The 16,483-nt window shown below is 41.1% G+C and overlaps 1 protein-coding gene across 3 annotated transcripts in view; it reads right to left on the minus strand.

Moving 5' to 3' along the window:
* Positions 1 to 16,483, minus strand: part of ADAM12 (ADAM metallopeptidase domain 12) — a 182,688-nt gene that overhangs the window by 123,429 nt on the left and 42,776 nt on the right. For all 3 annotated transcript variants that reach the window (XM_083844605.1, XM_083844607.1, XM_083844606.1), the window contains exon 3: positions 12,989 to 13,062. In XM_083844605.1, coding sequence (XP_083700731.1) covers positions 12,989 to 13,062 — 74 coding nt within the window. The remainder of the gene's footprint in view (positions 1 to 12,988; positions 13,063 to 16,483) is intronic.

Raw genomic sequence — 16,483 nt, forward strand, 5'->3', positions numbered from 1 at the left:
ATTTTGTCTTTCATGTTGAAGTAGATCAAATGGAATTAAGCAAAGATGCAATTAATCAGTGATCTTACATTGTGCTACTTATCAACATGTGAGTGTAAAACTTCAATAAAATAGGATGCTTAAAGGACTTCTAAATGTATCAATATTCAATTAAATAATGTTAATAAAGTCATTAAAAGGGAATTAACAAGGGTTTACACAAGAAGTATCTCTGTCGAAAATTAGGTGTCTCTTTAAACATTTTCTAAAGAAATACAGGAAAAAGCTATTAAAATATTTATGGGATGTTTGCATTAGTTCTATTTACCAGGCATAACAGAAATAATATCAGCAGTTTAAAATGCTTTGCTTCTCAGTGCCACATGATTATCCACTAGTTACAAGAGATAAATAAATTCCCAGTTCTAAAATATTAAGGCTTTGTGTTATAAAGAAAAGATCTTTAAATCCTTCATTAAAAATCATAGCTTCACCAAAATCAGACGTTTTCAGCTATTCATTGGGTAACTGATATTAGAGAATGCTACAACAGGAACCTGGGCTGGAGCTGGCCACCGGGGCTCTCACCTGCTGCTCAGCATTTTGGGTAGCCCCAAAGGACCCTAAGCACAAATCTGTGTTCGCTGTGAAGTCAGACCTATCACGCAAACTCTTCACGGAGAGCTTACAAAGTAAGGAAGATTATTTCATTCAAAGAGATTGTGCTGGTGCAGCAGTTCTGGAGTTTGTGGCTCCTCCTCTATTACCGAGTAACAAAAAGCCTCCTAGGACTTGTTAAATTAGCCAATGCAATGAAGTCCAATTCTGTGTTATTTGCACAGGGACTGGAAAAGATTTCATGTTTCCATGTACATAAACAAAACCTAGCTCAGCACACCAGGGACTTGGGAGGTTTATAAAATATAAAAGACATTCACATTAATCTGTTAAACAATTCATTCTCTACACTGGCCTTTCCTACTAAGTGAATTCATTACTTATTAAATATATTTATTTGTTGCTGGCCTTTTTGTTCCCAGTGCGGGACCCCAAGACTGTGGGGCTCACCAGTGGCGGCAGTGATGTCCTCTCTTAGGAAGTGTCTGGCTAGGCACTGTGCTGCACTGGCAGGAAACTGGGAAGCATGTGTCTCGCTTCCTCTTTCTACAAGAATTCGGAACCACAACAATGTCAGCCTTCACAGCAATAAGGACAGGAAGTCTTTGGGACGGCATCGTTGATCTGGGTTAAATTACTATGAAACAAATAGATTCACCTTGTGGAAAGCAACAAATAAAGCAGTCTATCTGATGCTGCTCAGACAATGGTGAGTGGTTTCCTCCCAAGAAATTGCTAAACTAACAGAAAATGCGTGTTCCTTGTAAAACAGCTTGGGCAAACTTTGTCAGGGTAAACCCATCTTTATATTCAGGACCTGTGACTCTTCCTCTTCTCTCACGGAACTGTCACGTGCAATTTGATGGATATTGCTCCAAATTTATTGAAAATGTATTTTCTTCTGAAAATAACAGCTCTTATTCTTTAAAAAAGATCAAAGAGGAACCGCTGGATAAAAATCTTTTAAGGAGAAATGTTTTCTAAAATAGGATGTTATAATAAATCACTACACCTTTGAGTTCATAAAAAGTGTAGTGCTTGTTCTACTTGAGCAGTATTCCTGTAAATAGTTTGCAAAGACATTAATTGCCAAAATTTACATTCACTTAATAAAGCGATGAAGATTTTCAAAGATGATGCAACTCCTTTATGAACAAAGACATCACTTCTCTTCAACCTTAACCAAAGTACAAGTGAAAATAGTATCTACTTGCTTTTGGTTTCTTTAATGTCAGTAGGCAGTAAGAACTACTCACGTCTTTAACAAGAAACAAACAAATAAGCAAACCTCCTACCACCTTCCCTCCCAAAATATTTTAGTTTCAGAAACATTTGTTACAGTCATTGACAGCTCTCATGCTTCCCCAACACTATCTCACACTATCTCTTGCCTAATAACATCACCTAATCACATTATCTACATTATTATTATTATTATTATTATTATAGGGAGAGTTGTTTATGTACAGATAGGAGATATATTCTGTTTTTCACTTCTTGTGTAGCACTTCAAATACCCTAACTATACATTTTTGTCTCATAGATCCCTGCTGCTTCAAGCTTTGGAATGGGCTGCCCAGGGAAGTGGTGGAGTCCCAGTCCCTGGAGGTGCTTAAGAGATGTGTGGATGTGCCACTAAGGTACGTGGTTTAGTGATGGGACTTGGTAAGTCAGGGTGATGGTTGGACTTGGTGATCCTGAAGGTCTTCCCCAACCTAGATGATTCTATTATAAACTGTATTATTATTTGTCCAACTAAAACTGCATAAGCTATCCAATGAGTCTGTGGAACATGTAGCTTCCACCAATCCAGTCCGATCTCTAACTAGCCAAGTTTCAGGTCTAATCAAATACACCTAGCAGGTACTAGTCAGTCCATAATGGGAGACTTGCCCATTTTCCAGCCAAATGCAGTAGGTCTGAACACTCTTATTTTCATTTTGAATCCTCTGCCAAGCTATCGTGCAGTCGTCTTTCATCCAGTGATTGTAAGAGTGTCTTTTTTAAAGCCATATCCAGCCAGGGGACACATCTAACACAGGAAATGGTGTTGCACCGGACTTGACACGTACTGCAAAGAAACAAATGTGTACGTTGAATTTATGAGTCACCCCAATACATTTATTAAGCATTAAGTTGTGCTTTTACAACTGGTCTTCATCAAAGATATTTCATCTGTTAGCCAAAGCGTCATCTTTTCTAATGACTCATAATGAAGACTCATTCCATTTAGCTTGATTTTACTGGCTCATCAGCCTCTTGTTCTCAAGGGGCTAAGCTGTTCTTTTCAGCATGTTCAACCCACATACAAGTGGCCATTAACTATGCTTTCTCATTATGTAAGAATCAGCTAATCAAGACTGACCAAGAAATAACTGATGTTGTGATTAGAGAAAGAGAGACATCTGCTTAGAATTATCCAGACCGCTGTTTCAAAACTGATAAGGCATTTGCTGCCTTGGTATTAAATTATAGCAAGTATAAATGATTTTGGGGAGGCCGGGAAAATGTGGAGTTAGCTTCACCTATCACTTGGAAGAGGAGAGATGGACAGCACAAAGTGCAAATGAGCACCTGTGTTGAGGAGAAAAGACAGAACCTGTCTGTAAACCTCATTAATACACATCAGAGAGGGAAGCAGAGAAAAATTCTAGACTATCTTCGAGGTGTAGTATAAAATTATTTCCATTGTTCTCAGGAATGTAGTAAAGGCCAAGTTGTAAAAATATCTCAACTTCCATTTTGTAATTCTCATTCAGATTTATTTTTTTTCCATTTTCTACTATCCAGAATAAAAATACTATTCATATATATCAAACTCTTCTGTCAGGTAAATCCTTGGCCATTCCTCTGAAGACCGTGAAGAGCATATATATATTTCTGATTAAGTTTTACTAAGCAACATGCTTAGACATTTTTATAGATGTCATGTACAACTTTTCTGAAGCCAGAAGTTTACTTATATTGATCCAAGAGCTGGAGATGCATATTTCCTCTTATTCCTTCTTGTTACAGAAAATCTGTAATCAGATACGACCATTTTATACAAAAAAGCACTAGCAAAATGCAGATTCCAGAATATTGGTCTAATAAAATATGTAACGTGATAGAGACTGCATTGAAACTGAACCCTAACTCAAGCTGTAACTGAACATAACTCTTTTTTTTTTTTTCCTTGGGGAAAAAAGAGCACCAGATAGGAGTAGGACAGTGTGCTTTTACTGGACTAAACCACACTGAGAAAGTGCAAATATGTGGGTCAGATGAAGAAACAGGCAAGCTCTGCTCTCATCCCAAGAGGACTCGGGAAGTGTAAATTGCCAAGAACAGTCCCGTTTAGGGGGAGTGTTACAGCGTACTCAAGTTACCTTATTCATGCAAAAAGCATACATCTACATACAGCCAGGTACTCGATATTTTTCACAGCTACTTCGAATGAACAAGTAGCAGGTAGTAAGATAAAAGCGCAGAAATAAGTTGGACCAATTTTTGAAGGAATCTGTCTGGATTACTGAGGCCAGACATCAAAGAAGGGGGAAAAAAAAAGCGTCCCGTTGCCAAGCTTATGTTTCCATATATGTATTTCCTCTGCGCTAGGACTCTTCACACAGGCTCTGCTTTTTGAATCATCCCTCTTGGCTGATATTGCAATACTCAGCACTCATATGCTGCTTTTCATCTACAAAACGTGCAGGAACTAATCCTTACGGCTCTGCAGGACGGAGATGCAACACCTAAGGACGGCCATCCCTGCTTGCCGGCTGCCGGGGCGGCGAGCGAGCTCGTGGGGCCTGCACGCCTGGCAGCAGCCCCAGCACACCCCTGCCGCGTGCTCCCGCCCCAGAGCGCTTCGTGAGTGGGGATTTGTTTCTCCGGCGGCACTTTCAGCCGTCCTCTGCAGCCCTGAGAAACTGCTCTGTCACTTGGACAGGAACTGACATTTTCTGGAAAGCATCTGGGGTTTAGCGTCCAGGAAAGTATCTGCTTCGCCTCCGAATCCAGCTTCATGCAGAAGATTCTTGTCCTTAAGTACCTCGCAGCTGGCTTTTTCTTTCTTTCTCTCCTATTTTTTGCTCCATTTTTTCTCTTTTTCTTTTCTTTTTCTTCTTTTATTATTATTATTTTTTTTCCTGAAGAGGAAAACCTTCCGCAAGTAGGTGCAGAGCAGCAGCTGTTGCAGCAGGCAGCCCCACAGACATGCCTGCGGCCTGAGTCACCGACGCCTCTTTCAAAAAATGTGAAAGAACCCTTACATCAGTCAGCTGAACCGCACCGTGCCCAAGGAAACAGCCACAGGACGCACTCTTCTCCTACTGACACAGGGCAGTGGTTTCTTCCTTGCACTGGCCCTCCTCTTTCCCCGTATTTTGTGAGGGCACAGAGCACAGTGCCCATCGGCCTCCTCACCTGCACCCCGAGCAGAACAGGAAAGATCAAAACACTGAATGTTGCCCTGCTTTGTCTGTGGAAATTCGGATACACCTGGAAATGGCTTTTAAAGGGATTTTGAGAAAATGGTAGAAAAGAGAAAAAAAGGGGGAAAAAAAGAAAAATAAAAGAAAAATAAAAGAAAAAAGAGAACGAAAAAGAAAAAAAGAGAACGAAAAAGAAGAAGGAAGGAAGGAAGGAGGGAGGGAGGGAGGGAGGGAGGGAGGGAGGGAGGGAGGGAGGGAGGGAGGGAGGAAGGAAGGAAGGAAGGAAGGAAGGAAGGAAGGAAGGAAGGAAGGAAGGAAGGAAGGAAGGGAGGGAGGGAGGGAGGGAGGGAGGGAGGGAGGGAGGGAGGGAGGGAGGGAGGGAGGGGAAAAAAAGAGAGCCAGATTAGATCAAAATTGATGTGGAAGTTCCTGCACTCCAACCAGATTTTCCAATCAGACTCCTGACAGATTTTTAAAAGAAACTAAAGTATGAACTCTTCAGGAGAGCCAGATGGCCATTTTCTCCTCATTCTCTTAATAACATCCTACACTCAGTTCTTCAGATTTTTTTTTTCCTTGAAGGTTACAGGGGTGTAAAACCAAGTCCCAGGAGCTCAAAACACTAATAGTGAAGGATTTTGCCATGACTGTGACAGTACTATCAGGACACTTATTTATTTATTTATTTTGTTTTTTTGAGCTTATAATGGAGTAGAAAACTTGAGGATATGAAACTTAAATATCACACACACACACACACCCAAAAAAAAAAAAAAAAAGACAATGCTTAGAAGACCTTCTGTTACTTGCATTTTTTTGCTGTTGTGATTTTTTTCCAGTTTGCACTGACATGGACAAGCACTGCCAGGACATGGGTCATCCTCCTCCTGCTGCTATCTCCTTTCTGCTACATCAGCCAAACACCTGGGAGTGCAAACTCAGGGAAGGGACAGTCACCTAAAGGGACTGCAATGCAAACAGGTGCCACACAACAGCAGCGATCTGACACAGAGATCTCTGTCGTATTAAAATCTATGCGTCTTAGGGAAACCACGAGGTTCACTTCTTTGCAGATGTGCATCTTGTGTTCTGAGGAGGGAAGCCTTGAGTGGGTGTTCGCTCAGATGTAGAAGAGGAATTATGTTTTACAAAACCTTGGCCCTCTATAAACATTAATCTGTATTGCAGAACTTTTTTTCCATTTCCCAATATTCACAATGAGGAATCAATAACAGATGTTTGCAATGTGATTTGGGAGGGCACGCTCAGGGACCTCAACAACCATACAGGCATGGAGAGGGACACCAGCTATTAATGCTTCTAGAAACCATCCCTGCACATTACTGCAAAGAACCTCAGCAAGCACTGGGCCAGTTTGGCAGAGATCAGTCAAAATCTGGGAAGCCAAAGTCCACACTGGAAGAGACACCCAGACCCTTGCTGGTGGGGGTGGGACCAGGCTCCCAAATGGAGGTTATGAGCAGAACTGAATTGTTCCTTTTGATTCCTCGTTTCCAAAAGCAACATGAAATCACAGAGAACTCATCTGAAGAACTGTACTTCAGTGTGCTCTGTATTTCCTAACCCTCTAAAAATAAATACATGAAACAGTGAACACTACAAGTGAATTAAATAGCTGGCATCTTTCCCTACAAAATTTTGCAAGGCAACACTCTTAGTTTCTCTCTGCAAAGCCTTCAGGAGAAGCTGAGATCCTAGAAACTGAGCGTGTGCCAGTAAAATGCCACTGCATGCAAAAAGAAAACAAATTCTTGAGATATTAGACATACTGTCACATATCTGCTCTCATTCAAAGACATTGGACCCCTGGGACTAAGCATCAAAGTGAAAATATCTAATAGAAAATTCATTAAAAGCAGGCTCAGCCTCAATTTTGACTTGAAAATTCATTTACAGTCCTCCCTGTCTTTCTGAGGCCAGAAAGCAATATAAACAAATGTTTCTGAAAAGCAGGAGAATCCTCTTGGTTTTGGCCTGGTATCACTACATGTGTTGTGTAAAGGAGACCAAACATCCTGGGTAATGACAGGCCGTGTGATGCTGCAAAGCAGAATTCAATGCTTCCCCTTCATTGCTGTTGAAACGCTGCTCACTCTTGTTAGAAACAAATTAAAAAAAACACAACAAACAAAAGCCATCTGAAACCTGCCCAAGCAGCAGATAGCAGAAACATGTGAGGAACACCCAGGAGCTTTGTGAGAAAAGCCTGGGTCCAGCTGGATGCACCCCTGCTTCACCTGCCAGCCTGCAAAACGGTTCGGCATTGGCCATTGCTCCTTGGGCAGCCAAGGCTTCTGCAGCACATGGGCTGGCGTATGACCATCAAGGGGAGATTAGAGGCTTTCCAGAAAGCTGTTTTTCCTCTCTTGTCTCTCCCCTAATTATTTATTTTGCAGTCACAGATGATTATGTTTTGCCTGTGTTTTTATTATCACGGCGATGGAGCTGCCTCCAGCAGGAGGGAGGGAGCACGCATTCCTATTGCCTTCTCCCAGCCAGCTCTCCTCCCCAACCTCTCTGCTGAGCAATGCTGAAATGAAATGCTGAAAGCCTCACATGCTGCAGTACATGGGGAGATTAAAACACAGTTCTGAAAATATAATAATCTACCACTGCAGTACATCTAGGGAACAAAATCTAAAGCAGGCACTTCTTTATTAAATTTATTGCACCAGCACGTACGTTTTCCTCTCTATTATTGTTATATATTTAATTGGAAGGTACAGCTCTAGGGTTGCTCTGAGTGACAGACACTGAACAATCAAAACCTCGTGTTAAGTTGGTTCAAAACTGTCAACTGATGCAGCACTGGAAACGACCATTCTCAGGAAAATACACACCAAGAAAACAGCACCTGCCCTACCCATCAGACTTTTTGTTTTCCCCATGCTTTTTTGCATTACAAGCTTTATAATTCTGGGATAAAACCAGAAATGCTAAACTTCTCTGTGTCTAAGTTTTTCCAAGGCTGCAGGGCAAGGACAGGCTCCCCTGACCCATGTGCTCGCCCAGGACTTGGGGTTTGCACCATGAATAGGACAGAGCTCTCTGTCCTCTACAGCAGCCTCAGCGCAGCCCCATTGCCCCTCTGTGTTCTGGGACATGGGAAGAGGAGAAGCTTGGTGATGTTAGAGATTGTGACATTCGGCCACAGCAAGGTCTCCAGAATAGAAGTTCCATCCCCTCCACTTCCAGCATATTGTTTCAGCCTATAAACATCCTCTCTAATTTTCCTTTCTTTTCGTATATTTATACCAGGAGAGGAAGAACAGCTCAAGAAAGCAGTACTTTCTCCCCTGATGGATCTGAGCCCATTCACTTTAACACACAGCTCCAAAACCATACAACAAAGGCCTCCAAAAAACACACAGCCCCAACCACAAAACCTTGACTACCATTGCTGATACCAGCCTGTGCTACCTTTCACTGTTACTGAGCAGATCTCGGTATTTCAATGCCCATGCTACATATACTGTCCTTACACCACAAACCCACAGCACGTGCCTGTACCCTTAGTGTCACAGACTGACACCAGCTGTGCTGTACCAGCGGTAGCTGAATCCTCACATTTTGCTGTGGTGTAGACCTTCTGACTGCTGCCAGGATGGGAGGGAAAAATCGTTACTTCCATTAAAGTGAAACTTTTATGTCAATTAAGGAGAATTCCCAACTGTCAGCTTGCACTGAAACGCTGCAGTACAGCTGCTGGCTCCAGCATTTGCAGATAAAACACTCAAGGGTCACTGTTTTTTGGCTAAGTTACAGCACGGAATTACAGCAGCAAGTACAGCAAGTACGTTCTGAGAGGTCCTGCCTCTCTGGTTGGCATTTGTTTGTTTAGATTTGTTTTCTCTATCTGTATTTCAAGTCATTGATTGGATATAAGTGTGTCAATTCATTAACAGATTTTGTCAGCTACTTCCTTTGGCCATGGAAATGGGTTGTTTTCCTGCTAAATTAATGCAGCTAGAATGCCACTTGCACCCCAATCAGCCCTCCTATTCAGAAAGGTCAGGCAGAAATGAAGAGACAGAAAAGAAGAGAGAACTACTTATTTCTTTCCTTTTTTTTTTAAGAAAAAAAATAAAAGATTTCTGGAACAGGTCACTGTGCATGAAGATGCTTATTGTCTGCTTTTGCAACCAAGGGAATACTACTGGAACCTCCTTTGGCCTGGGGTCAAGCTTTCAAAGTGGACTTTGATGCTAGACCAGTACGTCCCAGTACACCCCTCTTATGGTGTTGACATGAAGTGGTGAGCATGTAAAGGGGACAGTGAGAGATGCTCTCAAATTCTGGAGGTCCTGGGATCTTAGGGGATTTAGAGGATACGATGGAGACTTACGCCATGGCCTGGGGTGGCTTTTGCCTCCTGAAAATATAGATTTTTTTTCACTGGGGGAAAGGCAGCGATCTAACCTCATATATTTCCCCCCTTTTTATATTGTTTTGTTAAAGGTTGTGTTTTAAACCCGACCAAAAAGAACACGGGATTATGTGGAAATAAATAGTAAACTGCTACTCTGAACCACTCGAGCTTTGCCTTTCCATCTGTCCCCCCAGACCTGCTGCCCCTTACAACCAGGGCACACATTCCCACCAGAATGAAACCATCCAAGAAGCACCTGAGATGAGAAGCTGATGCCGACATCCTTAGGGCAAAGCTGTCCTACCTCCCTGCTGTCCCTTGAGTGCCCTCCACTTATCTCAGCTTTTTATCTTTAACTGCCCTTCGCTCCACTGTACATGGATTTGAAAAAGCTCTCTAACATCTGTTCAAAGTTATATTTCTTTGACATCCATAATTATGACCTTTGTCAGCAAATCATTTAAGCATGAAATTAACTTTGAAAATAAGTAATTCCGCTGACTTTACCTGGATTACTCATATGTTTAAAGTTAAAAGAATACTTAAGTGCTTTGCTGTATTCAGACCTACTTCTGACAGAGTAAAATGTTTCCAGTTGAAGACCAACAGCAAGTAGTCACATACTGTTCTACTCTGCAACTCAGATTTAATCTTATGGGGGTTTTGATTCACAGTATTAAGACAACTTTCCTCTAGGATCCACATGCTGCTTAAAGGAATTTCTATGTGCATATATTATTGTCCCTTGCACCACAGAAGTGCATCAGTATTACTGATGTGATGTACACCAGTATAGCCAGCTGCTCCTAAGGGTGGTTTATTTTGCAGCTGAGAGATGATTTGCTGATTCTGGAAATCTCTCTCTCTATGACAAGTGTTTCTAAAACATTTAAGGTACTACAGAGCTCAAGGTTCTCAAGAGTGCAATCATATTTTGCAAATAAATCATAGCAAGAAATGTTCATTGCGACATAAGCTTGCTAGTCAGTTTTCTACAATCGACAAAGTAAATTCAAGGCAAATAAGTTTGTTTTTGCAAATACAGATGTGCAATACCTAAAAAATAATCACCAAATTATTTAATGAATAAACACTACAGCTGGAAAACACAGAGAAGATTTTAAACCTTAAGTGGTGAATCTAGGTACCAGCAACCCCTTCAGAACTAACTATAACATGTTGCCCTATAAATACAAACACATTTTGCTGAATCTAAAAATCAGAAAAACACCAAACTGACATTAAATATTTCCATAGATAACAGATGGTTTAACGCATCAGTCTCCACTTGGGGTTGCCTAATGCATCTGAATCATATTTTGAATATAACTGAAGGTTTGGAAAATCTCTAAGGTTTTCGATAAATGGATTTTAATGTCAAGGCTACTCAAAGCAGCTGTTTCTACTAAGTATGGAAAATCATATCCAGTTGTTTTCTTTTTTTTTCTTTTTTTTTTTTTGGCATGACCCAATGCAGAAATTATGTAATTTAGGGGTCCCGTCCACCTCCACCCCTACCACCCTCCAAGGAACAGCATGCTTTACATGAAACTGCAGTAAAATAACAGCACACGTATCAGAGCTTCGTATCTGTTGTCACTTACTACTCAAGAAAATATGTTTGTGTTTGGCACACTGCTATTTGAAGCATGCTGGCTTAATGGCTATTCCAGTGCTGAGCAGCAAGGCTTTCAAGATATCTGAGCTGGTTTGTGCCAACCTCAGGAGGACGGGCAGGCTGGAGGACACAGGGTCTGTAAGCACAGCTGCTGGTCCTCCCTGCAGCCTCAAACACTCACAGGCAGGAGCTGCAGCGTGGAAGTGTCGCAAAAGACGTTGTTCCCTTCCCTCACCTCCTCTGTTGCCACTCGCCTCTTGGTGGCAATGACCCAGCCCCCAACGCTGTCAATGGGTCCGCGCACACACCCGCACTGGCTTGCAACTCTCAGCCCATTATTTGTCTTGAAAATAAAAGTTAGTAATGCTAAATGGAAAACAAAAAAAAAAAGAGGAAAAGGATTTTGCAAAACTGTGACGTTTTTTCTGTGGTTTGGGATCAGTGAACTGTCTCATATGCTACAAACCCTAAGCACAGGCAAGGCTAACTTTAGTGTTTTACAACCGTAAAAGTATGTTGAAGATCCTGTTAAGACAAGGAACCTAATGTTGTCATCATACAAAACTCTTGTAGAACATAAACCTTCTGGTGTACGCCCCACCACAGACAGGTAAACTAGAAAATAACCATTACTAAGTATTTCTTAAGAAGCAGGGCTTGGAATTCTCCAAATCTGGTTAGTCAAACAGATGATCATGAGAGTTAATTTATAGTCCTGTCAGCTCTGTTTTTAAGAGAGATGGAGATTGTATCTTACAGTTTTCTAAATCTGATTTTATTACAGGTACAAGAGAGTTTGGTATGTTCAGCAAGGCCTGTATTAGCAGTTTTATGTTCTTTTAATCGCTGACAGGAATGCAAATAGTTTCCTCAATTGCTGCATACTTCACATTCCTGAAGGAAGGCACACCCTTTGACAAAGATTAAGAGAATATAAAGTTAAATTCCTGTTTACTAAATGAATTAAATCCTCTTTTAGTTGCTCAAACAGAGCAACCTATGCATCGGGGAACTACATTCCTTTCAGGGATAGCATAGGAACAATAAAGAAACATTGAAAATAATGTGAAGAAAGCTCACGATTTGGTCCCAATGTTGAATAATAGAGTGAACTGGATTCTATCGCAGCTGGGTAACGTTAGGGTTTCTCCAAATGACTGGAAATAAAAAGCATTTTGTAAAAAGCCAAGGGGGAATGCTGCCCGCAGCCACCAGGCTGGTCCCTGTCCAGCTCTCATGCTGGTGTATAGTTTCTGCTCACAGGATCATCGCTGCTATCCGTCCCATGGACCCTCCCTGCAGCATCCCCTGGTGTCTATCACTGACAGCTTCTGCACACGAGCACGAGTTGTCAAGAGCACATGGAAGAAGACGCAATATTTATAGCCCACAAGTAGGTGTTCAAGCTCTGCTTTGATCATGGGCCTCATGAGCAGCGTGAACATCCATCCCATCATCAGCCCCTTGCCAACAAACCCACAGAGCTCCCATTTAAAAGTCCACCAGGGGTTAGGTCCCGTTGCTTGACTCATACTCCCTGAGCAGACACCCACAGCCACTGCACAAAGGGAACCATGGTCACAGGCACCAGCAGGAGGGATAAGTCCTCCAAAAACTGTACCAAAGACTGTAGCGTTTTCCACATTATTGTAAATAAAAGTCTTACTGTGGGAAAGGAGGACAAACGCAAACCAAATAGGAAGAGTGATCAACAAGAAAGCAGTGAAGGCAGCTTTTCTCTTTTCAGCCCCACAGATATGCAGACATACATACAGGTCCTTGCTTTCTTAGCAGAATGCAAATGCCTACAATCAAACTGGAACACAACACTCCAGGTAGGGAGGGGCATGTTCTGTAAGGGCCCAGTAGCAAACGTGCCCCCAGGTTACATTTAACCCTTCAGCTTTAACATTACCACCCCTCCCTAAGAATGCCGGTACAAAGTGAACGTGCACCAAGGGTACTCACTCGTTTCTCTCCAGCTGGATGACCAGATGCTTTCCTTCAGCTTGTACCACCACCTGCAGCAGGGCTGGGTGATTCTGCAAAAGGAGAACGGAGTCGGATGAGTCTAAAACCAGAGCCAGCACCTCTCTCAGCCAGGGATCTGGGCACATCAGATGCAGAATCTGGCCCCGCCTGGCACAGTGCGAACACGCGGGGCTTCATGCTGCTGTCCTTGGGACAGCGTGGTGTGCAACACAGCATCTCGAGACCTTGCATCTTTCCACACCAGAGCATGTCTTGAAGATCAGCATAGCAATGAAGTCCACATCATTCCCACGAGATACCTGATACAGTTATGAATTTTCTCTCTTTCCTCTCCGTATAATAGTACAACGAGATTAAACACTAATATAATCTCTTACTAACGTCCAGTCTTGCTGTAGGATTTTTTGAACTGAGATCAGGGTAATCAGGTTTGCGCTTTGCATGACCATTTCCAGTCTCTGCTAGCCATGCTGGAAGCTGGTGCCTCTGCCCTCAGAGCAGACCTGCAGTGCTGTGGCCACAGTCAGCAGGGTGGCTCTAACAGAAATAGTTCTTCCCTTAGGGCTGAGCATGTTAAATATTTGCGTGCAGGAAGGACCCCACATGCGATGCAGATCTAAGACCATCATGGAAACTAAACATCAAGTATCGTCATGCTGAACTACTTGTTCCCTATAAACAGCTACATATTTTAACACGTTGTTTCATAAGAAAAAAAAATAAGATTTAGCTAGAAAAAGAATTGGTGTTGGAACAATCAGAAATATGGCTAACAATATTATCAAGAATCTCTGTGAGAACAATAGACAAAGTATTTGTACACATACAAGCATGCAAGAGAAATTTCTAAACAAGACATCAAGAGCAGAGCGCACAGAAATCCCTCACTCCGGCATGGAGCAGGGGTCAGGGCATCTGGATTGCATTTTCAGCACCGACACGACTCCGTGCAATCTTCACATTGCTCTTCCCCTGACGGTAAAACAAGTTCTTTTTCATCTCAAGTATCTGAAGGTGAATTCACTACTTTGGGGGCTGTGAAAAAGCATCAGAAAAGTCTGCACACGGTGGTGATCCATTCAGTCCTGGAAGTGGGAGGGGGCGGGGGCTTAAACACTGCAGGAGGGGCAGAGCACCTATACGGGCTCTTAGAGCACCAAACGGGAAAGCACAGTTTACAATCTGCTAGCTACTCTTAATCCAGAAGTCTGCACTCACATGTACTCTAAAACCGTTTACACTTAACTCACATTTCATTAAACAAACTTACAGGGTTGCGAGACAGTATTTCCTTGTTTTGAAATTCTGACAGTAGCTCAATAAATCAGTTGTTCCTCTGCACGCTCAATACACTTTTCTGAAGATTTATGCCAGCCAATTGCCAAACTGAGGCAGTCTAATCTTTAGGGGTATTGTATTTAATTGATTTATTGGGAAATGTGTCTGAATGTGTGATTGCTGCAGCGGTGCCGTGATGCAGCCTTGGCTGTGTGACGGTCAGAGCACCCCACCCATACAATGCAAGAATTTTTAAATGATTTGGAAAATTGTAAATGTTTATTAAAAAGTGAAATTATGAGGAGACTGTCGTAGACTAAACAACATTGTAATTTTGTTATAATAAAAAATAGCTGACAACTCCCCGGTGCTCTCAGGCATTATTAAGTGCAAATTGTGACTGAGATACCATTGCTTTCTTCTCAGTGTCCTTCCCCACTGCTCGTGCAAATTCAGACATGTTTCCCTCTCCCCATGCAAAATAGCAACAATATTGAAATTCTGCATCTATGTGAACTTTGTAGGAACTAGATCCCACTAGAATGCTAAATAAAAGCTTCAGCCTATCCTTGGCATTCAGCAAACACATGGGAGTCATTTATTGGCATGAATATTTAGAGACAATGTTGATTACCACTTTAATATTAGTGCAGTGGTTCCAAACCCTGTAAGATATACATACTAGAGAGTTTTGAGAGAGTAAAATACAATTAATTACAATATAACACAGTAAATAATTAATATATTGCAGGAGCACAAATGGGTTCCTTTCAGCTAAAGGCCCTCTGTTAGTATGTAAATGATAACCATGTTTATTCATGAATTCTCACTGGTACTTATTTGACAGTCAGTTGATGTTGCTAAGTTGTAAAGTTAAAAAAGCAGCTGCAGTATAAAACAGACTTCTACAAGACAAAAACTATCTCTCAGAGAATTCCTAAAGCTGAAACTACTCGTTATTGAACACAATAATGTCTTCAGTTAGGATGCTGGACTGTTTTGCAGGAGACCCTGGTTTAGATCCCTGATTTATCATAGAAATATTTTTCAAGCAAGTGGCTCATTTTCTTTTATGCCATCTGGGAAGAGATGAAACTATACATTTTCCTATTCTGGCTGGTAGTCGTAAGCATAAATACAGTAAAAATTACAGACTGCTCAGGTGCTATGGTATTTGGAAACACATAGGCACTTAAAATGATACATTTCTAATGTGAATGAAAAGCAAAGATTATTCAGAAAGTTTTTGGTTTTTTTCCTTGCTAAAGTATACACTTGTGAAATTAATGAAAAAAATGAATTTTATTTTATTTTTTATTTTTTCCCAACAGTACTGGTGAGCTCTCCATTAAAGTATTTACGCGGTTCTGCTACAAGACCTTAAAAACTCATTTCAAGTCTCATGAAACACTGTAGTACTCTCTCCTTACAATCAATATTTTCGAAACTGAATTGCAAGATGAAATGGCAATTACTGTAAACACTGATATTAGATAGCTGTTTTATATTTTTTGTTTAGAATGATAAGAAAGCACGTTGTGAGTACACAGACTCTTCTGCTCAGAAACTTTTATAAAGAACAGCTTGCTATAAGACTTTCTTAAGAATCAGAAAAAATAATTTCCATATTGATACCAAAACTTATTCCACATATGATCGCTTTAGAATTATCAAACCTGACAGGAGTTAAAGTGAACCTTATGGAACCATTTACACCATATTCTTTTAACATCACAACAAATACCATAATTATTTACACCATAATAATAAATAATTGTGAATGTTTTGACCTTTCTTTTCTCTACTGATTTCCTTTTTTTAGTTCTTTCTACTCTAACTTCAATTTGCTCTTTTCTTTTTCACAACGTATTTGTGGAGTACCTCATCAATGCACACAAACTGTTCCTTGATATCCTAAGAGGTAAAACTGACCTCAGGATAACTGAAGTAGTACTCTCCATCACTTTCTCCTCTTATTTAGAGCATTTACTTTCAAAATCCCCATCAAAATTTGACAATGAAAAAAAAAAAAAAAGGTATTTCACCCATTAAATTGTTCCTTGTTTGCTTGCTTGCTGAGGGATGTTAGTTTGGTCATAGCGATAATATTCTGAAATTAGTGAAATAATAATTGATTAACTTTTAGTTAAAGCCAAGCAAGAACTCTCTCTGATAAAGCACATAATAAATGAG

The sequence above is a fragment of the Anser anser genome (genome assembly GCF_964211835.1).
Source record: "Anser anser genome assembly, chromosome: 7".
Lineage (NCBI taxonomy): Eukaryota > Metazoa > Chordata > Aves > Anseriformes > Anatidae > Anser > Anser anser.